The sequence below is a fragment of the Crocodylus siamensis genome, unplaced genomic scaffold, assembly GCF_052110815.1.
Source record: "Crocodylus siamensis isolate JL-2025a unplaced genomic scaffold, ASM5211081v1 HiC_scaffold_357, whole genome shotgun sequence".
Lineage (NCBI taxonomy): Eukaryota > Metazoa > Chordata > Crocodylia > Crocodylidae > Crocodylus > Crocodylus siamensis.
Window position 1 is genome coordinate 1 of NW_028324767.1, and position 23,770 is coordinate 23,770.

General features: G+C 56.7%; 2 protein-coding genes across 2 annotated transcripts; both read right to left on the reverse strand.

Annotated features, from left to right (window-relative positions):
* Positions 1-46: 46 nt before the first annotated feature.
* Positions 47-1,564, reverse strand: LOC149851719 (uncharacterized; the record flags this gene model as incomplete). The annotated part of the gene is made up of 2 exons (XM_090030454.1): positions 47-303; positions 1,357-1,564. Coding segments are annotated over 2 exons (465 nt in total), but the record flags the coding sequence as incomplete, so codon positions are not given.
* Positions 1,565-8,858: 7,294 nt separating this feature from the next.
* LOC149851720 (butyrophilin subfamily 1 member A1-like) lies at positions 8,859-23,165 on the reverse strand. The gene is made up of 7 exons (XM_090030456.1): positions 23,096-23,165; positions 21,184-21,291; positions 18,840-18,872; positions 18,711-18,743; positions 16,762-16,782; positions 14,125-14,151; positions 8,859-9,769 (listed from the first exon to the last, which is right to left on the reverse strand). Exons 1-7 carry the CDS (start codon positions 23,163-23,165, stop codon positions 9,228-9,230), a joined length of 834 nt encoding a protein of 277 aa, XP_089886582.1. The 3' UTR covers positions 8,859-9,227.
* Positions 23,166-23,770: the final 605 nt, after the last annotated feature.

Sequence of the window (23,770 nt, forward strand, 5' to 3'; positions counted from 1 at the left end):
ACCCTTTTCCTACTGAATACTTTCAACAAAGCATTTTAGATCATACCTTTTGCTGAGGCAGGTCTTTGGGCTTGTCCCTGGGTAGATCTCCAGGCTGGTCCCCGGGCATGTTCCCAAGCTGGTCTCTGGGCTGGTCTCCAGACGGGTCTCCATGCTGGTCCCTGGGTGTGTCTCTGGGCTGGTCTCTGGGCTGATCCCTGGGCATGTCCCCAAGCTCGTCTCTGGGTTGATCTCTGGATGGGTCTCTGGGCTGGTCTCCAGATGGGTCAACTGGCTGGTCCCCAGGGAGTTCTCTGGGGTTGTCTAGATACACCAATTTATTTGGAGCCAAATGAGGTAAGTGAAAATGGCTGTACCAGACTTAGTTATGTGTGGCTATTTTATGAAAATTAGCCACCTAAATGGAATTTGATAACAGTTGTTGACAAAAATCATCTCTCTGTCCTCTTTTCCTGATTCAAGTCCCCCAACTGGAATCTCTCCTCTCTCTCTCTTTAGCTTAACTCAGTAAAATCAACTCCGTATCCTCTTCCATAAAATGGTAACCTCTTAATTTCTGCTGGCATTTCCCCTATAATCTAACTCCATCCATACTTCTCTTTTCCTTCGACTGCTTCTTTAAAACCCACTCCTCTAAAACCCCTGTGCCTGATTGCCTGACAAATGAACCCTCATCACATGAAGGTTCAGACTAAGGAGCTGCAAAACAGCGCCTTCATTAACTTCCGTTACTTCACTCTAGGGCAGGACTGGGCTGACACAGCCCGGCCTTGTTCCCAGTGCTGCCTACAGGATGCGAGCAGGGAAGGGAGGGCAGGAGGTTCTGTCCGGGGTTTGCCCAGCCTGGTTTACGTTGCCAGGTCATAGACCTGCTGCAACAAGAGTGAGCTGTGGAGATGCACAAATGCTTTGTACAGTGTCAATGGGACGCCGGGTCCTTAACCCCCTTAGAAACTTTCCTGTGGCAAATAACTTTCTGGTCATGCTTCTCTGAACTTATGCAATGTGTGAACTAGGACTGATGTCTAGCTTTGGCACAGAAGTGAAAGGAAATGATATATGAAATAAGGGAAACAAAAGAAAAGCAATAGATTACCCCATAAACTTCTGTCGCCTGTGATGTCACACTGCAGATTTGTATTTCAACCCACTCTTGACCTACTCTCCCAGGAGAGATTCATCAGGGACAGAGCTAAAAAAACCAAAAAGTTTACAGGGCCTGATCCGGTCATGTAAGTGATATCAGAATTAGGCCCTGGTAATATAATTGTTGGTAACTTTTACCCCCCACAATGAAATTCTTTAGTGAGGTTTGGGAGATTAGGCAGTGATAGCTTGGGGAAAAAGATAACTTACTCTCACCTTCCAGTTCTTCCCTCTGAAACTGCTCCAGGAGGTGTTCTGCCTCTTTTAATGTCTTGGAGCCAAGCACATTTCTTCGCAAGAACGTCACCAGTTTATTCAATGTTATGTAATGCAGCAGCTCTCTGAAGTCTTCTGATGTCAAATGGAGCCAGTTTGTCAAGAAAAAGGCAACTGGACTGAAAACAAACACATTGACAAAATCCGGTCATATTCAGTCTTTATAACAGTGATATTTGTCATTCAAACCCGTAGCAAGAAGATGAATATATTCCTTCTGCTATGAGCGAGCAAGGAATTCTGATCTGGGTGCCTTTTTACACAATCATGGTCCAATCTCACTGACACATGTTTTACCACTCTTAATTACTGATCAAAACTAGTGAATGAATACTGGATTGTACCCGCAAGATGCAAAATATAGGACAATTATTAGTAATTTTTGCCATATCAAAATCATCCAATTTGATCCAGTATTATGGCAAACAAAGTAGAGGAGACACAGGCAAAACTTCCTGCCCCAAACACAAGCTTTACACAACACACAAATTGCCTGGCTCTTCTCACTTTCTACTTTTCTTGTATTCTTTTCTTCTTGCTACAGTTGGGCCACTTTTTGCAGTGTTTCTCTCCTAGTGTTGCACACACAAGAAATGTCTATTTGAGCAGGTAAACTTCAGCTAAGCCATTGCGACAACATTTGAGGTCTGCCAGTGTCTCCCCTTGCCCTCCCACACACAGGCAGGAATAAGTCCCATTCTTCTGCACAGATACGATACATAAGACTGTAAGAATTACAGTCTGGGTCAGAGCAGAGGGCCGGCTATCTCACCACACTGTCTCCACGAGTGGCAAGGAGCAGATGTTTTAGAGGACAAGTACAAGAGAGAGACTAGAGCAATGCATGAGTTATATCATGATGTTGCTAAGTCACCACGCACATGCATGTGGCAAGGATCCACCTTTGTTTCTCCCCAAAATCTCTGTGCTGTGACCATTTGATTAGGATGGGCCCAGCAGAGGAGACACACCTTTACCCTATCCCTTTAGGTAACCTGAGCTGGCTGCATTCCTGAGGGAGGGGGAACCTGCTCTCTCTGGCTACGGGACTAGTATCAGCTACCTGGGTGAGCGGCAGCTACCTGGTGGGCTGGAGTCTGCCCGGCAACTAGTGATGTATTTCAAATTGGTTGGCCGACAGCCAACCGGAGCTGGCCTCCACTGGACCAGGTGAATGAGGTCACAGGGGCTATGTAAGTTAAGACTGCCCAGGACAAGGGGCAGCAGCCATGCGGGAGACTCAGACTTAGAGAGGAGCTTTACCATCTGAAACTGGCTCTCTGCCCCATAACTCATGAGCTAGGAATGGCCTGCCTCCAGAGGGAACCTCCAACAGCCTCTGGAGGATGCTTGTGAGTAAGCGACTCAAGATCTGGTTAGATATCTAGCCGGCAGTAACCCAGATGCGTGATCAAAAGGCTACCTCAGCCACACTGTTTTGCTGTATGGGATTTCTATGAGATTGCTCTATCCTGTACCCTATTTTCACCCTACCCCTGTAATCAATAAAGTCCTCCTTTGTGACTGGTGTGGGAGACTTATTGAGGGGTGGGTCTAAATTATGCCCAAGAGGCCCCTTAGTCTGTGGACTACGGAAGACTTTCCTTTTTGCCCCCTGACTTGGGGAAGTGCCCCAAGTGCCTGTACCGGGTCAAGTACCCGTTGGACTATTAGGCCTGTGTTTCCCCGAGGACACAGGGCCAAGACAGTCCCTTCTCGGGGTGGTGGGGGCGACGTTACCCCCAGACTAGTGAGTGTGCTCCAGGAGAGGGGTCAACCGAGCATAAGGCGCCCCTAGGGAGGCACTCGGCACCTGGAAGGTGGTTGGGCGCAGGGTGGTGGGTGGCTCAACGCAGGAGCACCCCCTACTGGCCTGCCACACATGTGGCAACAGTGTGTGCTGCCAGAAAGAGAGCCTGGTTGTGCAGAGCTATGCTCTGGCTGCCGGGCAGGCTACAAGCCATAGGATTACCGCCATGGCTGCCCGGGGAGGCCTGATCCTGCCCTGAGCAGGAAATAGACTAACTGACCTCCTGAGTCCCTTTTAGCCTCTTCTTTCTACAATTCTGAGAATAGCTCCAAGTTCATAGCTGCCCTGTGCATGCATTGGTGCATTGACTTTGAAACCTAACGAGGACAGCTCATTTCAATGTGGTTAACTGGTTGACCCTTGATCTTTCATAGATTTCATAGACATTAGAGCTGGAAGGGACCTCAGGAGATCATCGAGTCCAGCCCCCTGCCCAAAGGGCAGGAAGTCAGCTGGGGTCATAGGATCCCAGCAAGATAAGCATCCAATTTACTCTTGAAGGTGTTCAATGTAGGTGCTTGAACCACCTCCATTGGCAGACTGTTCCAGACCTTGGGGGCTCGGACAGGAAAGAAATTCTTCCTTATGTCCAGCCTGAAACGGTCTTGCAGGAGTTTGTGACCGTTCGACCTCGTCATCCCTTGGGGCGCTCTGGTGAACAGACGTTCCCCCAGATCCTGGTGGTCACCCCTGAGAAACTTCTAGGTGGCCATCAGATCACCCCTGAGCCTGCGCTTTTCCAGGCTAAAGAGTCCCATGGCTCTCAGCCTGTCATCGTAAGAACTGTCTTCCTGACCTCTGATCATGCGCGTGGCTCTCCTCTGGACTCTCTCAAGCTTCTCCACATCCTTTTTGAATTGTGGAGCCCAAAACTGGACGCAGTACTCCAGCTGCGGCCTCACCAAGGCCGAGTACAAGGGGAGAATGACGTCCCGGGATTTGCTCGAGAAGCATCTATGGATGCACGCCAGCATTTTGGTGGCTTTACTAGCCGCAGCATCGCATTGCAGGCTCATGTTCATCTTGTGGTCAATGATGACCCCCAAGTCTGTTTCTTCTGTAGTGCTAACCAACGTAGCACTGCCGAGCCTATAAGGGTGCTGCAGGTTTTTCCTCCCAAGGTGGAGAACCTTGCATTTTTCGGTGTTAAACACCATGAGGTTCTCGTCTGCCCATTTGCTGAGCTTGTCCAGGTCAGCCTGGATCACCCGCCTATCTTCTGGCGTGGATGCTTTGCCCCAAAGTTTGGTGTCATCGGCGAACTTACATCTTACTAGCAGACATGTCAAACCAGCCGGCTTCTCCCACAGTCCGGAGTTGGCTTTTCCAGGCCTCCCAGGGGTTTCACTCCAGCGCTCTCCCAGACATGTCTGCAATGCAGCTGTGTCCTCAGTGCACAATTTGGCAGCTGTTTCTAAATCAGTAATTATGGGGCACTGTACAATTACCTTTTATATATCTAATTAAATCACACAATGGATGCTGTATCATTCATTGCCAAATTGCATTCAGTAATCCCTTTCAGACATTTTTTTTTAAATTTATCCTGAGTATTAACTCTGAATCACCTTACCTCTTCTTAAATCCATGGAAGAAATCCCAGCCTTCTGCTGCAAACACTTACCCTGGAGCACACAGAGGAACAACTACAAAAAACACTTTTTTGTTGCCATGTTCACATTTGAAGCCGTTCTTAGCAGTTTTGCTCCAGACCCAGGATTTGGCCATGTCAGGATTCAAGAATAGAGACTCTCTGTTCAAAGACGATGCCTTCCCCTGCTCCGTGCACCCAAAAGAGGAAGTCTGCCCAAGTTTGGTTGATTTTTTTATCATTTCACATGTGTTTTCTGAAGTGCAGGTGGTTACCTTCGTCCGTGTTGACTCTTCTACGGCGTCTGTGCCAGGGAAATGCCTAATCGTGGGCCACTGCAGACAGAAAAGATCTGCTCGTTGTAGGTCTCGTCCGATCTCAATGCGGTCGTGCTCCACATACGAGTGCAACACCTGTACGCTGTTATATTCTCATGTCAGGTCTTCTTCCAAGTGGTCTGAACTTTAAAACAAGAAAACAATCCCACCCTGTGCCCTCCCAGGAGTCATTGTGCGCTCTGCTCACATCGCACAGGTTTCCCTCTGAATGCAGCGTGCTCCCTGGAGCTCCTTGGGGAAGGCAGCATTGCATCTGCATGGCGTGTAACTCAGCTGTGGCAGCAACGTACAGAGAAACAAGGTACAGAAATGTGCTCTTCATGGCAATATTTTGTGTGGCACAAGGGAAATTTTGGGGGAAGCCTTTCAAAGAGTGGTGTTCAAATGAGCCTGTCCTTTATAGAGCACGCTCCCTTTAATGTCTTTCTCTTCCTGTCTTTATTTCTAACCCTGTGCTCCTTTTAATTCATCTCTTCCCCTCTCTTTAATCACACTCTTTCCCATTCTCCTCACAGAACAAGCAAGAGCAACAAATCCAGTTTTTAAAGTATTGGGGTGTAACATATGAGCAACGGTACACACATCCTCCCCCTCCCCTCCACGTCTGCCTTGTCTTTTTTGGCGGAAAGCTCCTGGGGGCTTTCCCCTGCATCCAGACAGCCCCGAGGTTCAGGGCCGTGTGCTGAGCGGTGTCTTCAGGCTACTGGAAACCGTGCCCATGAGAAGCAGACCTGTGTGGCTGTCCCTTGAGAGATTTAAGTTTTATACTGAGTATTTAGCTGCAGTTTACCAGTCTTCCAAATATGACTCTAATTCCAATGATTTGTTTTTTCCAAATTTAGGGTGTAGACAGTGAATGATGCCAGGAAGGGAGCTTACATTGTCTATGTGGAGAATAAAAATTAAGATTTCTAATGGAAAGTCAGTCCCCAGCTCTGTAGTTAGGTATAGAAAATCCAGAGCTCGAATGACATTCTCCATAGCTGTTAGGTTAAATCTCAGTATAGTAGCTGAGAGCACAGGATTAATTACTTTTGTTTTAATTTTAAGTTAGATGTAGGCATTGCTAACGTCCCTCCTGGCGTGGCTAGTAATGCTGGTGGAGAAGGGAGCGCGGTGTCTCTGCTGGCAACCGTTCGAACGCGGGGGCTGTTCGTTGTCGCAGGGAGAGCGGACGGGGACAAGGTCGCATGTTGCTGGAAATGAGCCCAAATCCTCGAGATGCCTTGGAGTACAGGGACCAAGTTCAAGTGACCAGTTTCAAGATAAACATAGCCACGGAGCAGTAGATCTCTTCAGACGTGACATTAAGGTTTAGCTTCTCTCCACTGGCGAACATTGTGAGTCGATTTTGGTTAATTTCTCTTCTAATGATTGATTTTAAATGCACGTGCCAGTGATGGGCTTAGGGAGAGGGAGAGCTGTTGTCCTCCCAACGCCTGGTCCAATGCTTGCGGCGTTACATGAGCTCGGTTGCTGCACAGAGGTCCCTTAGGAAAGTGGTGGCCCAATCCAGATGCACACGCTTTAGTCTTTGCACCACAAACTCACTTCTCATCTCCCCCAAGTATGCTGGTGTCGGTATTGTCTGTGATTACAAATGCAATGTGTGCATCGGCAGTTCATACAAACCGCTCATTTGTCTTTGTTGCAATCCCTTGCCCTTGATCAACAGCTGGGCGTGTCTTTCTCTGAATGTCTATAGGATCTGAGACAAAACCAAACCCCTCCTGAAGTGATAAGAAACCTGGATGAGGGATTTGGAAAAGAAATACAGAAAGGCTCCTCATCGATTCATTCTGTATTTCCGAAGCAGGGTAAAACCTTCCTGTCTGGGGACACAACGCTCGGCTGCCGTGTTGCACAGCGGGTTGTTGCACGTTCCCCGTTGAAGTCGTGTTGCTCTCGTCTCTCCCTTTTCTCTTCTCCTCTCCCGTGTGCTGAGTTGCTCTGTTCTTGTACGGGAGCTCCCTGCACCCCTGGTGGGACGGGGACATATCGATCACATGCACAAATACGCATCTAGAGCCTCCAAATTGTTGCGTAGAGCTGGGAGCATGCTGAGCTCGGACCTCTCCCCAGGACAGACCCTTGGCTGACTTCAGTTCACTGCAGGGAAGCAATGACAACGTCTCTCAGCTGAGGCTCTGCCCCTTCAGCGTAGAGGATCCTCTTTCATTTCCTGAAGTTGTCTGGAGGGAAAATGCTTTTTTTTCAGATTGGGCAGGTGCCCAGGGCTTCTTTGGGAAGGCTTACACTGCAGTATAAGGTAAGCCATCGAAGGAATTGCTCCTTGTTGCATAAAAACACAACCGACTGAGCACATGTCTGAGGACAAGTCTCTCGTTGCACGCTTGGTGCTGGTTAACACATAACAGATGAGGATGTTTCCCAGCGTTCACTGCCGCCTCCTTTCTGAATCTGGCAAATATGTAATAAAAGCAGCAGTATAAAATAGAAAGTGCTTTGCTGTGTAGACATGTGCAGACTTGTTGCTACAAGTGACAGAGCATTTTGGTGCATCTGTCTATATAGTATAGCACCAATAATCTGTGGGGTAGGGGAGGTTGGGGCAGCCACTGTGCTGGCCCCAGCAGTGTTTCCTGGGTGCACCCCTAAAGGCTTGTCTTTGAGGCAGTCTATCGTATTGTGCTCCTGGCCTTCTTCCAGCCCTCAGGAGCCTCTCCTGAGGGGCACGAGTTCTCCAACACCCTCGCCATTGGTCCTGCTGTGATGTCAGCCAGCTCTTTTAGCACTCTTGGGTGCATTCCCTCCAGACCGGCTGACTTGTGCATGTCCAGCCCCTCCAGCTGTTCCCTCACAAGATCTGCTCCAATTCTTTCTTTGTGTCTGGCCCAGCACAGTGGAGATGCTGGCCTGTAAAGGGGCTTCGATACCAGTTCGATCTGGAGCAGTGCTTCCCACCCAGGTGCTGTCAGCTCCTGAGCCCTGGCAGCTGTGCAAATGCCGATACACTGTTCACAAAACCAACCCAAAGCTTTGAAATAAGAACCCAGCATCAAAACCATGTTTGGCCCATTGTGGCCTTTCTCAGTTCTTTGCACCAGAAGAACTGCTCTTTATTTTTAGTAGCGAAACAAGTGACAAAGACATTTTCTGAGGGTGCCTTGAGTTGAAAGAGTCTAAAAACAGTGGAGAACGAGTGATGTGGCCTGAGAGAGGCAGCTAGCTGTGTTAGCGTGAAGTCAGACAGACGGCAGGATAGAGATGCCCCTTGTAGACTCAGGAGGGCTCAACCCCTGGCCCATGGGCCAGATCCTGCCTGCAGGCCAAGTCACCCATCCCCACAGGTCCAGTGATTTGGTGCTGGGTGAAAGTTTGGAGGTGTTGGGAGCCCCCGGCAGTAGCAGAGGGAAGTAGGAGACTGGGGCACACGCTCTGGGCACCGACCCCAGGGGCAGGAGGGGAAAAAATCGTAGCGGCTGCACTGCCAGGAGCACCGCTGGGGATGCTGTTCTCCCCTCCCTGCTGCCCCCCACCCCCGGCACCCTGTACCCCGGGCACTCAGGCACAGTGTGACGTGTGCTGGGCCTGGGCCGCTTGTGCCGTCCCACCCACGTGAGGCCCGTGGTGCGTGGCCCTGGACTCGCACACCAGAAAGCTTGAGCACCACCAGACTCGCTGAATCCCAGATGCACCAGCTTTCCGGAGCAAGCGCTCAGCTCACCAGAGGGTAAGAAATGATGTGCAGAGAGCAGGTGTGCAATGCAGAGGTGTTTATTTTAAATATAAAAGGGAATGGAGGGAGGGAGGGGAAAGGGGGACAGCGCTGAGAGAGGTGAACAAAGTAACCAGGTAAAACCCCCGAGGGATGCAGGGATGTGGAAGTGAAGGATGAGAGTTTGGAGCCGGTCCCTCCCAGCGGGGTGCTGTGCACGGGGGCTTGGGAGACGACCCCTGGGCCAGGGCAGCAGCAGGGTCCAGGCGGGAGCAGCTCCTGGGATGGAGACCCCAGCCCCCCCACCCCGGGGGCACCGAGGGGCTGGCAGTCGGGCGCGGGGGGGGACAGTCTGTGCCGCGGGTCGTGGCAGGGACAGGGATTGGCTCAGGGCTGGGCTGGGGCCGGGCACAGGGTCAGGGGAGCCGCGTTGGTGCCCCCAGCATTGACACCAGGATAGAAGTAAGGGCGCAGGGTCCCGGAGAAGGAGTCAGTGAAAGTGAAGAGATGGGACCTGTCGGTCACGTTGTAAAAGGAGACCTCGCCCCCCTCGTAGTCCAGGAAAACCCCCACCCGCCTGGGCCGCACGCTCACGGGGAGGGGGGTCGGGGGGGAGGTGAGGGCCTTGTATCCCCCACCCCGCAGCCGCACGACCCAGTATCCATTGGGAGGTGTCCATGTGACCCACCCCTTCCTGCGCACAGACTCCCTGCACACGCCCAGGGCCCAGCGCGTCTTGTCTCCCACCTCCACCTCCCAGTAGCGCCTCCCGCCCGCGAACCCCTCCGCGCCCAGGACACAGGCACAAGTGTCAAATCTCTCGGGGGTGTCGGGCACATCCTGTCGGGTGTCTCCGTGTCTCACACATTTCCGATCCTCAGACAGGACGAGGTAGGGATGAGCCGTCCCTGGGTCCAGAGTCACGTCCGCTGGGGAGAGAGTCGCGGGTCAGGGCGGGGGCAGGCGGGTCCCGAGATCACGGGGAATTCGCCGCGTCCCAGGAATCGCGGGTCGGTCCCTGCTGGGAGTCACCGTCGCCCCACGGGGAAATGGGGGAACAGGAAATGGGGGAACAGGAAAGCGGGACGTCCCCACCGGCCCCTTCCTCCCCGGGGCATTCCCGGCCTGGGCGCTGGGGCCACGAGGGGGGAGGGACATGGGGTGGGGGCAGGGCAGGCCCTGGGAGGGGATGGGCATGTGATGATGTCATCCCAGCAGGTCCCTGCCCTGCCCCTCCCCCACACCTAGCGGGGCTGCTCTGCCTGGGGGGCAAGGGGAGTGGGCTCCAGCCCATGAGCTGGTGTCGCAGGGGCTGTGGGGAAGGGGGCAGGGGGGCCGGCAGGGAGGCTGCAGGGAGGGGGGATGGGCTGGGGGACAGCAGGGAGCAGAGGGGCCCATTGCAGCCTGCCCGGGGGAGGGGGGGCAGGGGGAGCAGAGGGCAGGGCCCGGGGGTCTCTGTGCTTGGGGCCGGGGTCACTCGGTTTGCTGCCAACAGTGGGTCGGTGCCTGCCCCCCACCCCAGGCTGGGCTGCTCTGCCCCGGGGGACCCCCATGTCCCCAGCCTGTGGGCACAGCACTGCAGCCAGGGCAGCCCACAGCCAGCGCCTCCCCAGAGCCAGCCCAGGGCAGGGCCGTGCATGGGGCTGGGCGCAGGGGTGGGGAGGGAAGGGGAAGGGCAGGGGGGCACTGACGGGGCACTAAGCACCGGAGAACAGGGCCCATTGCTGGTGAGTCTGGGGCAGTCGAGCGGGGAGGGGGCATTTCCCCACTGACTGCCCCAAACCTCTGGGCTCAGCTCACAAGAGACATGTCCCAGGCCCCCCGCCGTGTGTCTGCTCTAGGGGTCTCCACCGGAGGACCTGCACTGGGACAGGGACACCCCGTGTACACGGGACCTGGGACACTGCTGGCACCGGGGCCGTCTGCCCCCAGAGTACTGCGCAGTCCCAGGCCCGGGGGCCCAGTTGCCGCACTGGCCCCCTCCGTTGTGCCAGAAGCTGCACGTCCAGATGCAGTTTCCAAACACACGGGAGTGACCTAGGGGCAGAAATCCCAATGGCTCCCAACAGGACCGGGGCTCCGGGGCCACTTGGGGCCGGTGGAAATGCAGCCCTGGGAACAGCCGGAGACTCCTGCAGCGCTTGTGCAGGGGGGGCTGGGGAGGACGAGCAGCCTGGGACGGGGTCTGCTCAGAGCACCGGTGTGAACGGACCTGCCCCTCTGCTCTGTCCCCAGACCCGCTGTGACATTTGCCCACTGGAGGACATCGGCCCCTGCGCCCACCCAACACCCCCGCTGAAAACAGAGACAGCTCCAGCCCCACTTCTCCTCCCAGAGGGATTTGTCCCCTGTTGTGAGCTGCACAACTCCCCTCCAGCCATGCCCAGGCCCCCCGGCATATACAGTGCTGGCAGGGACTGGCTCACAGCCCCAGGGACCATGTGTGCTCTCCACCCCCGCGCCCCGCAGCCCCTGCTCACTCAACAACCAGCCGGGATCAGGGCAGGGCTGGGGGATCCCTGCAGGGTGAGAGATCTTGCACCCTGGTCTGGGTGCAGACTGGCCCAGTGCGGGCCCTCCCCATGGTCAGTCTGGTCAAGGCTCCTCTGACCCACAAGGGATGCTGACTGGCTGGGCTTGTGCATGCAAGGCTCCCCTCGGGAGGGCATGGTGCAATGGCACACAAGCTAGTTGAGCTAGTTGAGAAAAATTTGGATAGACATAGGGAAAAACTTGTTTTCAGTAAAGGTAACTACAATCTGGAGCACACTGCCAGCAGAGGTAGTACAACAGCCACCCCTGGAGGTGTTCAAGAGGAGGCTGGACAAGCACCTCGTGGAGCTCATTTGAGCCCAATTCCCTCCTGCCCATGGCAGGGGACTGGACTTGGTGATCTTACAGGTCCCTCCCGGTCCTTCGTGCTATGACTGTGATTGTGTGCGTGTGAGGAGTGGGACATGCTGGGTTTCACTGCAGAGCCCCTGCCATCCATGAGGACCTCAGGGCTCATCCACCCAACAGAGCTGACCTGCACCACCAAAGCCCCTATAAGGTGTGTTGGATGGACCCTCCCAGACCCAGGCGCATGTGTACCAGGCCCACGTGAAAGCAGCTTCTTGGCTTCAGCTCTGTGTGGGTCGGGCCTGGACTCACTGCTGGTTTGCACCATCCTGGGCAGGGAACAGCTGCAGGGACCCAGTCATCTGGGTCGGCATCTATCGCTGCTGGGAGGGGCTGGTGCCTGAACTGGTGTGTCCGAGCTCTCTGGGCAACCCCAGGCCTGGCTGAGGCTGCTTTCTGCCCTTCCTGCTGCCTCAGGGAAGGAGCAATGAAGCCCCTTCCTGGAGGGAGGGACCTGGAGTGACAGAAGCCATCGCCCAAAGCCCAGGCAACGCACTTGGCCTGAGCAAGAGCTGCCCGCGGGAAAAGCAGAGGGGCTTCCCTGGGCACTGACGGCAAAAGCAGCAGCTGGGCACAGCCTGGACGGCAGCCGGGAGAGGACGTGGGTGTCCGGGAGAGCGCGCAGGGACACCAGGAGGAAGCGGCAGGCAGGGAGGGATGTGGGGGCTGCGTGGCTGGGACAAGAAGCCCCCAGGCAGCCCCTCAGCCGGACAGCCCACTGCCACCCTCCCCGCCGCACAGGCTGGCCCCTGCCCTGGGCTGTTGCAGCCCTGGGATGTGGCCCCTGAGCCAGGGTTGGGCACCAGCATCTTGCAGCCAGGAGCCCCCTGAGACCAGTCCAGGGAGCAGCCTGCAGAGCAGGGCCCGGGGGGCTCAGGGGGCTCTGCTGCCCCTCCCAGGCAGCCAGGACGGAGGGGAGCAGGGCCCCCCTGATGCCCCAGCTGGTTGATCCCCCAGGCAGCGCTGCCTGTCAGGCCTGACTGGAGTATTTCCTCCTTCCCTCCCTCCTTCCCCAGCCTCCAGCCAAGCCCCCAGGGCCGGAGCTTGCCCAGCCCCTGCACAGGCTGCGGCTCCATCCTCTCAGCCCTGCAGCCCCCAGTGCAGCACGACCCTCCCCCCAGGCTCCTCTCTACCCGTCACCCTGCAGCTCTCCTACCCCGCACTGCCTCCCACGCTCCCTTTGTGTCCATCTCCCCTGCTGTCCCCGGGCCTGGAGCACACACCTGGATCCTGGGCACAAGCAACCTCCACCTCCTCCTCCTGACCCAATCCTAACCTCAGGCCTCCCAGCAATTTCCCCTCCACGAGTGCCCAGCCCTGAGTCCTGCGCAAGCTTGATTCACATTCATGGGGCCAGTGCCAGCACAGAGCATCGGGACAAGACCCCCTGCGTTGAAGGAGGCCTGGAGGGGCTTGGGCTTCAGGTGGGGGCCAGGACACAGGAGACCAGAGTTTGCAGACCAGATGCCCAGCCACTGATTCTCTGTGCAGCCTGGGACACGTCACTGCAGGTCCCTGGGCTTCAGGCTGGAGAAGGGGGAGAATGGGCCTGCCCTCGTCTGCCTGGTCCCTGTGGACGGGGAGCCCCTCAGGGCAGGGGAGGTCTCCTACTCTGTCCCTGAGACTCCCAGCCCAGAGGGGCTGAATTCAGCGATGTCCCCCTGGATCTGCTGGACGACATGCAGCTGCACACTGGTGGCCACATCCTGTCACATGCACTGATGCTGAGCATCACTTTGCTTCTCACAAAAACTGTCACAGTACCAGCACCTGGCAGGAACCAGAGATGACTGTTGTGCTCCTCCTGATGCCCCGTGACCTGCAGGGGCTCATCAAGCAGCCTGCCCCTGCCCCTGCCCCTGCCCCTGCCCCTGCCCCTGCCCTGTGGCCTCTCCAGGACAGAGCTGGAGCCCTGGCAGCTGAGCAGGGGCATGTAGGGCGTTGGGTCTTGGGGTGGGGTGCAGCTCCTCTCTCCCTTGGAGCGGATCTCACAGTTCTGGTAAATGAGGTTTGCAGCCTTGTTGCTCACCCCAGTGACCCCAGGAAGTCACCGGCTTCCCTGGCCCTCTGCCCAGTACCTGCCCTGCACTAGACAGAGAGGGAGGGGTGATGAGGCCCATGGATGGTGTCAGCAGGGAGCAGCTCAACCCCTCAGCAGCAGGAGGATGAAGGGCCCCATCCAGAGCAGCTGCACCAAGATCTGGTGACCCTAGTGTTTGCCCAGAGCCAATTCTCTGGGGAATGTCCTGTCTCCGGTGCACACAGGCGGGGACATCGTGACTCTGCTTGTTAGTGCCTGTGAGAGGGTGTCGGGGCAGAGCAAGTCAAAGGTACCTGGGGAGACAGAACCGGGAGTCTCTGAGGAAGCATTGGCTTCACTTACCTGCATATTGTCGGGCTCGGGCGAGTCCTGAAATACCCAAAAACCAGAGGTCACACAACCAGGCACAATCCCACAGGACACGTCAGTGGACAAGACACTGAAAGCACCAAAACCAGAACTTACCCAGCTCTGCCAAGGGTCCCAGGATGGAAAGGGGAGGAGAGAAAATAAAGACATGAGTCAGTCAGTACCACAATTGCCAACTCTCTGCAACTCTGCTGGTGTCCCATATAACATATGGTAAAAAACATGGGCCAATAAGACCATGGGAAAACTTGAGTCCTCCATAAATAATCGATCAACAGGGAGCTGGATAAACAGGCAGAGCACAGCACCGTCCCCAGTGTGTGAGCGGGAGCCCAGCGCCCTGCAGGGAGCTCTTGTCAGGGCTTTGGGGCTCGCAGGAACCTGCTGAGACCTCTCCTCTCCCCCAGCCATGTGCTGCCGCTCGGACCCTTTGGCCGTCCCCTGCCTGTAACAGCTTCACATCTCAAAGGTACAGGGTGGGGTGGGGTGGCTGACAAGAAGCTGAGGGTCAGGAGTGGGTGACGGAGTGGGAGGAGGTCCATGCCAGGATTGGGGAGCAGCACTGGTGAGGTAAGGCTTGGAGATGGGCCAGGGAGGGTGCAGGACCGTGTGCAGTGTGGTTAGGGGTGTCAGAGTGTGGGGGTGCATAGAGAGCCCTGGGGTGGGGGCACTGTGTGGTAATACCACTGCTGCAATGATGTAGCGTTGCCAACCCTGGCCCGTAGCCATGCTCCTTACTGACAAAATTGCCCCTGTGTTGAACACAACCCACATTGACTTCAGTGCACATGTTGCCTGATGTCAGACTGCAGGATTCAGACCCCCACCCCTCCGCTAGGGAAGCTACTGTGAAGCTCCTGATCCTGAGACCTCCCCCACCCCTCTGGGAAGTCAGGGGAGCTGCCCCTGGGGCAACACTCGGGTGCAAGCAGACAGAAAGGGACCACTGGTAAGGACTGGGCCCTCCGTCTGCTCAGCCCTTTGTGCAGAGACTGGTCAGACTGGCTGCAGCTGGCCCTGCCTGCACATCCAAGCAGTGCTCAGGAACAAGGATTGCTCAGCTGGTGTAAACAGCACCCCCAGCACAAGCGCTGTGCCAACTGCCCCATCCTGCTGGGGAGGTGTGGGGCAGAGCAGAGCGCATGGGTCCTCCCCAGGGACCGCGGGCAGCTGCAGTCTGTGCAGCCCCCGCAGCTGCCTGAGGACCAGGGAGCACGACCAGCTCCTGCCTGCCACCCCGAGCCCCGTTCCTTGGGCAGGAGAGTGTCTGCGCCCAGCTCAGCTCGCTCTTCTTCCCCCAAGCACCAAGTCCACGACTACTGCACACCCAATGGGGCTCTGACGGCCTGTGGGATTCAGTGGGGTGCAGGGTGCTCAGCTCTGCACAGGATCAGGCGTAGGCCCTTGCGGTGAGCTGGGGCATCCCTCCATGAGCACGGGGGATTGTTGTGATCTTGCTGTACCACAAATGCTTCTCTGTCTGTGCCCATCCACCTCTGTGGACAAGGCCTCTTACAGGTCTCATCCAGAGCAGGGCCACGGGTCCCTCCACAGTGGGCCCGCATTGATGTGGAAATGGGTTGGGGCAGTGGGTGGGATGACGGCGGAGGTGAACCTGCCTATCCCGGCTCTCAGGAAAAGAGAGTCCAATGTGACCCACCATCCAACGAAGCACCAGGATTTGGGGGAAGGCCCAGACTGCCAGAGCAGCATCAGGCCTTGGGCCAAGCCAGGGGCAGCCGGGGCAGGAGAGGTGGGGCAGGGACAGAGGGGGAGGAGAGGCAGGCGGGCAGGCTTGGCTGTGCAGCTACCTGAGGTCGGGGAAGCTGAGCTGAAGGCTCTGTGGTCTACAAGTCAATTAGGATCCCAGAGGCCCTGACCCCAGCCCCACGGGTGCTCCCAGGAGCCAAGGCAGCCGGGGAGGAAAACGTGGGCAGAGCTTGTTATCTTTGCCCAGAAATGAGCATTTCCTGTGCCGTTAAGTGAAGAGCAGGGGGTGCTCAGACCCTGTGTGCAAGGTCTCTGTGTGCCGTGCTCTGCCATCACATGTCCACACCAGGCTCACACCTTGGCAGCCTGGGGAAAGGCTGGGCTTAAGCCTGGTGGGACCAGAGGCTGAGGGGCCAGTCCTTGCCCCAGGGCAGAGGCAGAGGCAGCTGCAGCGTGGGGTCCCAGCACTCAGGGGTTGCTGGACACGGGACCTGCACCCATGTCGGGGCCTAGCGCCTCGGGGCCAGGGGCGGCCCTGGGCTCTGCACGGGCTCCAGAGGCTGGAGGCGCAGGGGCTGGGTGTACAAGGATTGAACACGGAAATTGGGTGAGCATGGGGGGGGCGGGGGCTGCAGTGAATTTGGATCCCAGCCCATGGGCCCCGGGGCAGTCAGTGCCGGTCACACAGTGTATGTGGGGAGGGGAAGGGAACAGGGGCCACAGGGGCCAGACCTGCCCCAGGAAATAGGGCTGCAGGTCTGGGAGTGCGCCCAGGACTGGGCCGTTCATGCAGAAGTGTCCTTGTCACCAGACCCCCCGGCGATGGGCAGGGACGTGCGGTGGCTTCCCGGGTGCTGCCAGTGAAGTCAGGGCGTGAGGGAGGCAGTAAAAGGCGCTTACCTTTCATGGCTTCATACTGCGCTGCGAAGTGAAAGAGAACGAGAATGAACCTGGAGTCCCACAAGTCCCCTGGCCCGGTCCCAGGGGAGCAGCCTCTCCCCGCCTGCGCACATGGGCAGCCCCTGCAGCCGTCTGTGCCCCCGCATCCAGCTGAGTCCAGCCCGGGGCCATGTGCCGCGGGGGCAGGACCCGGCTCTGCTGGCCCGGCTGCCTCGGGGCATCCTCTGCGCCAGGCTCTGCACGCACACCGGGCACAGGGTCCACAGCGCTGCCCTCCTCTGCCCTCCTCCCTTCACACTGATCCTCACTTCACGTCATCTTCAGCTCGCATCGGGGGCTGACAGCTCTCACATCCACCTCCTGCCCTGGGCTGCAGCTTTCCCCCCCGCCCCCGCGCCTCAGCCTGGCAAGTCTCACTTGCCTCTGCTCTAATCCTTCCCTGCTCACCTCAGACTGAGGGGGGCCAAAGCAAACTGCCCCCTCCCCTCCCAGCCCTCCTCTCTGCCCCTCCTCTCACTGCACACCGCAGCGCCCCCGCCTCGCTCAGCCCCACAGTCTCAGGGGTCTGCGACTCCTCTCTCCTTGCACCTGCCCCCCACACTCCCACCCCCAAATCCTGCTCCTCCCTGCCTGCATGATCCGCCTCTAAATCCTGGCAGCCCAGTTTCTCACCGTCCCTCCTCTCCTGCCAGAGCAAAGCCATCCCCTCCTCTCCAGCCCCCACATGCACACTGCCCCTTAGCCCATTGCACATGGAGACAGGCCCTGCCCTGGGGCTCCCACGCAGCACTGCACGGGGTGGGGGGACAGGGAAGTGGTTAGGGGTGCAGGGGATGAGGTTTCTTGGGGAGCTCCGCAGCACACCTCACACACAGCCTCTGCTGGCAGGGAGAGGGGGCCCTGAAGAGCTGCTGGGACACCAGCTGCACAACATGAGACTTCCCCCTTCCCTCCCCAGGGAAATTCATGAAGAAAGTTACCTTTATCCGCACGGCGCCTCTCTGGAACAAACAGCAGGAGAGACGTGTTACACAGATGGAGACTGGACACAGTGATTCAGAGCACCAAGCAACGACCTTTCCACTGCTACCTGTGCACGCAGGGGCTGCCCCTCACCGCTCCCCTTGGCCACAGGACACCTGGGTCCCCAAACCCTTTGCCCCTCCGCATGGGGTGAAAGGAGCCATCAGTGACTTATGAGGCAGCACAAATACATGGGTAGTGTAGTCATCCCCCTCCCAGACTTGCACACCCAGGAAAGCTAAGGGGAACCTGAAGAGAAGGGGTAGCTGGTTACAGGCTGGAAATGCAGTTAAGGCACCTAAACCCCCTAATCTCTGCCCTGCCATGACAGTCTGAGGAGGGGGAACCCCTGAGCCATTTTTAGTAGCCATGAGCCCTTGATTGAGAACTGCAAACTCCACCCGCACCTGAAGGCTGTGCTGTAGCAGAGATTGGCCCAGGTGGGCTGGTGCCTCTGCTGGTGCTGGGCTAGCGGCATTGCTCATGCATTTAGGATTAAAGCAATTGCCAACTATGGATTCAGGAAGCAATAATCTCCCAGGTCAGGTTGGCCAGGGCTGGGAGGTTGGGGTCACCTTATCAGGTGCTCACCTGACCTACTACAATCAAGCAAAGGGTCTTGGCCCTGCCCCTGCAAGTCCCCTCTCAGACCTGAGCTGGCCTGACTGAGTTAATGGGACTGAAGAAACCACCTTTCTTACATGTCTGGAAAAGAGCTCAGCACAACGTCCCCTGGGACTGGCAGGTGCAGCCGTGTCCCCGGGGGGAGTGAGGGGCTCCCTGTGCTGTTACACAGCATCAGAGCTTCCCTTCAGCTCAGGATGGGGCACGTGTGTGTCGGATCTGTGACCTGTTTCCATTCATCATTTTTTGTTTGAAAGGGTCACAGAAACATTTTAACACACTGCACAGATCCTGGCACTCACCTTTCTCACTCTCCAGTTGTGACTGCAGGGCCTCTGGGGAGACAAGTGGGACAGAGATGAGATTTCACCCTGTGGTGTCTCTGGGAATCATCTTCCTGGGAGGACATGTATTTGGGCTCAGACACTCACCTTTCTCACTTTCCAGCTTAGATTGCAGAGTCCCTGGGGGAGAGAAGGGGCAGAGGTGAGACTTCACCCTCTCCATTTACTAGTGAGGTTCCTGCCTTGAGCAGGGCTGGCATGCAATGCTGCACATAAGGAGATGAGCACACACAGGTTTGCATCAGCTTCCCTGCACACCACATCCCTGTTGCCTGGCACTGACCTGCTCCAGGGCGTGCTTTAAATGGCCCCGTTTTTTCCTATCCCCTCTAAAAGCCTCTTCCAAAGGAGCCAACTCCAGCTCTGGTCCCCTCTGACTCCTGCCCTTGTGGCATGGGGGTCACTGAAGGTGATGGTGTAGCAGAGGGAGATTGCCCCAGCGGGGGTGGTGTCCCTTCTGGCACTGAGGGAGGAATGATCTCCCAGGTCAGGATGGCCTGGACTGTGGGGTGGTCGGTTCCACTTACTGGGATCATCAAGCATCTTTTACCCAACAAATGCAACCCTGTGGTGCCCAAGGTGTTGGTGGGGTCCTTGTCTCTCCTGCTTTCGGGGAGAGGGTATGTTTTACAGCCTGGTGGGATATTCCTTAGGGCCAGAGGTCCTTGTGGCAATGAGAGGGAGCAGGAACCACGGTGGATGTTCTCGTGGGCCCCTTTAGCTAAATGTCCATTGTGTGGCTGCCCGTGGTCACAAGGGACTGGACCCAGTGGGCCCTTCCTCTCCTGTGTCCCTTTCTCCCTCTCCCTTTTCTGCTCCTTTCTGTGCCCATCCCCTGCCCTGACCCAGCTCCTCCTGGGTCCTGGCGTGGGGCTGAGGAAAGTGAAACTGGTCAGCTGAGAGAAGCTTTGATCTGGGCTGGATACAGGGCGGGCTCCATCCGAGGCCAACCCCTGGCCTTGTGGGTAGTCCCAGACTCTAGTTGTGAGGAAGAAGCGGGGAACCTGCCACTGGTATCAGAGAAGAGGAGACGTGTCCATGAAGGGAGGGGGGAGAGGGACCTTCTTCCAGCAGTTGTTCACGGCAGCCCGGACTTAGTGAAGGAGGTGGGGATGGGCCTGGGGTGCTCCACTTGGAGCTGGTCCCCCCGGGGCGCCTGCCCTGGGGTACATGTCTGGCAGGACATGGAGGCATCGTCATGCCTGACAGTCACTGCTCAGCACAGCTGGAGCTAGAGCAGCCAGGCCCAAGCATCAGCCATGTCTGAGAAAGGCCCTGCTGGTCCTGAGTGCCATTTCTCTGTTGTGTCAACTGTAGACAGTCGGTCACTTCAGCCATCAGCGGCTCTAGGATCCCACCCCCACCCACAGGCAGATCTCTGCTGGCCCATCGCCACCCTTGGAGACCAAGGAGCAAAGCAGCGTGGAGCACCCACAGTGCACACCATCGTACACTACAGCCTCTTCCTCTGCTAGGATCTCAGGATGAGCAGCCCTAGGACTGGGGAGGGAATTGCTGAATCTCCTCAGCACCACTTTGCCCATCCACAGCTCCTACCTGCCTCAGAGTGTTGCACAAAGGCGGTTCGTTTCCCTGGAGGCAACGCAGAGATCACAGACACACAGACATCAGTCGGCACAAAAGGATGTATTTGTTTGCAAACAAAGGTCAGAGAGTGGAGCTTTTAAGCTCAGATCACTTCTGGCCCCAATTGCATTTGCAAGCGGTTTTTTATCTTCTCTCTCCTGGGCACGTGTGCAGACACAGGAGTTCCTGCAGCTTACTTCCGTTTCATACATCACATACATCGCATGTATAGTATAATTAGCTATTTAAGTATACGGGGCGGAGAGGTAAATATGCAACAGCTCATTAAGCATGCTCAATGCTACCAGAGTTCAAAAGTTTATACCCCAAGGCCATGCAGTTAAATTCCAGTCTCTGTAATCAGTATGAGAAAGTTTAAGGAGGATGGGGGAGAGGAGCCTTGGACAGTATTTCTGTCTTCTCAGGAGCAAGATGCAAGCTGTGCATTTCTATCAAGAGGACAGGATTTTACCTAACTACCCTCCCCCCCACCCCCACCCCTTTCCCTTCTGCTCTGTGTGCAGGGATCAGGACAAACATGTTCATAGTTGCCCAGCACAGAGCTCCTCCCGCCTCGTCCATGTTTCCAGCTGAGCAGCGCTGATCCGGCGGCACAGCTCGCTGCAGGGTTTGGTTTGGGTTCCTCACTGAGCTCCAGGGCTGTGAATCCACCTGGCCCCTTTCCTGGCTCAGAGGTGGGGTCTGGCCTGCTCAGAGACTGCTCCCACAGCTTCAGCCCATCCCCGGTGGCTGGAGCTCCTCTCAGAGCAGAGGATGGAGCCCCCGTCCGTCCTGTCCTGCCCCGTCTCAGAGGAGCTCTCCTCTCCCCTCCTTCTCACATTACCTTTTGCATGGCGGAAGTAGAAGCTGCCCAGGACAATGACCAGCAACACGATGGGTACAATCACAGCCAGAGCCACCATCCAGGGGGAGACACGTGGGAAAAAGTGACCTGCAAGAGAATAAGGCATTCACTTGGCAGCCTGCGTGAGTAAATGCCCAGGGCTGGGGGCACCAGTGGTTTTCCCTGGGACCCTCCTCATGGGTTTCAGGCTGACAGGGCTCCTCCGTGCTTCATGCTTAGCACACTGGGAGCCCACCTCCAGCCCAGCAAATGCACCCACTGTCCTCCCCTGGCCTGAGGCAGCAGAGGGGTCACTGCAGGAATAAACCGGACCCAGCAGCACAACCCCTGGATGCAGACACCCCTGCCAGACTGAGGGAAGAGAGATAGTGACCTCCCCTTCCTCAGGGCATCATGGCACCCTCATGGGAAGTGGCTCCTCATCCAGCACATCACCAGAAACAAGCAATGTTCCTCCAGGCAGAGGGCGAAAGCTGAGCTCTGTGCCAGTGTGAGGTTGTCCTGAATCTCGGTGTGACCCCTCACGCCGGGCGGCGCAGGCTGACCCCAGGGCGCAGTCAGGACCGAGGGGCTCGAGTGCCGTCGGTGCAGCCACAGACACGCTCCCCTGCAGCGCTGCAGGCACAGGGCGACTGGCGCCGGGAGCCAGGCCCTCGTCTGTCCCAGCAGCCTGTCCCCAGGGCTCTGCCGGCCGTGTCCAGCTGTGGCCCTCAGGGCACTCCTGCGCCTGCTCTCGCACCCCGGGAGCTACCAGTGGACCAACACCAACCCCATTCGCAGTGCTGTCCCGAGGGCTGTGAGGGGATGTCTGTGTGGTGCAGCATGGCCCCGTGCTGGGATTGCGGGGCAGGCTCTGCACGTGCACCCCAGAAGCCGAAGAAACACGTATTGCTCCAGAGCCCCTCGCACTGTGCCCTGCTCTGTGGGGGGAGCGAGGGGCAAGTCTGGGAGCCCTGCCCGGGGGTGAAGCTTTCACAACACAGGCCTGATGGGAAGCCCCTTTCCTGTCTCCCTGGGAGCCAGGTCCTGCATCCGGGCTTGTCTCTCCTCTCCTCCCCTGCCAGCGCTCTGGGCCTGCACAGAGTGAGTCGGGGCGCTGGGAGCCCAGGGCTCTCCTCTCTGAGCCTCCACCCGATGCCCTGGGGAGGGCTCTTCGTGCTCCCTGCGAACCGTGCGGTGATCTCAGCAGCTGCAACAACCGGAGGCCGGAGATGAACAGCGCTGCATGGACCCCGCGTCTCTGCTATCCCCATGTCAGCCTAGTTGTGACCACGCAGTAAGGGCAATAATTATTATTAGGGGATTTGACAGGAACCAGTACAGGTGTGTCATGGAAAAATCTCAAGTATATGCTGCCAGCGCAGGGGAGCTGGACTGACATACACATCTGACTCTGTGAGTGGGAAGTTTGAAGGCTCACCCAGCTCTTGCCCCCTGGGTGACCTGCGGGCCTGTCAATCACTGCTGACCTACTTTCCCCACCCACGCATGCTCAGACTGTGTCAGCTTCTGACAGAGAGCATGCTCAGTCAGGACCTGACATGAGGTAATCTAGCTAGAAATTTCTCTGCGGAGAGCGTTCTGATTGGCCACCAAATTCATGTAAAGTTCAGGGTACCCCTCCCTCGGGGGGGAGATCGCGCTAACTGGAGACAGTGGCTGCCTTGGCAGGGACAGTCTCTCAGTCAGGCGTTGGGGCCTGTCGATCTCCTTCCCCGCCCGGCGTTTTGTGTTGCATATTGCCAACGTATTGCGGTTTTGAATTCCCGGTTCTCGACTTACCTTTGCTCTGACGATTTTGGATCACCCTTTTGGCCTCTGTTTGTAACCCGGTTCCGGATCATCGACCTTGGCTTTCTTCATTGATTACGACTCGGCTCACTCCACTGACCTGACGTCTCCGTTGCATCACCTCCCGGCTTCCGACCTCGGCTTTCTCCTTCGACCACTCGATTGTCCATCACCTTGGACTGGCGTCACGGCATTTCGTTACAGTTTTGTTCGTTTGTGTTTCCCATGTAATGAGCTGTTGACCAGCCCTGGGACTTATCCGACAGGCTTGTCTTGTCAGTGAACCTCGTGGGCCAACAGACCCCTTTGTTGTTTGTTGTTATCATCATTACTGTAACTGAAGAATATCCCACCTGCGCTCTACTAAGCATAAGTTAAATAAAATCACCTTTGTTTATACCCTCTATGAGTCTCCTCCTCTGAACTCCACATCAATAATCCCACCTGTCCGTATCCGATTGCCACCACCCGGACGCCCCACCGTGACCAATACTGTGAGCTTGGCTCCCCAGCTCCGGTCCCCTGACAAGGTGAAACACACACAGCCTGCGGACCCCAAGAAAAGTCTCACCTGATGTAAAGGAAGCAGGGGACAAGGACACTCTCTATATCCTGCCACTGCAACACTGTTAAATACACTTAAGAGACCCGAGGACAACAGCCATGCTGTTACCTGTCACCTCTGTGTTCCTGAGGGAGCCCTGGCACCCCGCTTGCTGGACTTACTAAGGGCTTTTTCTTTCCCCCTCCCCACTCCTCATGTAACCACAACTAA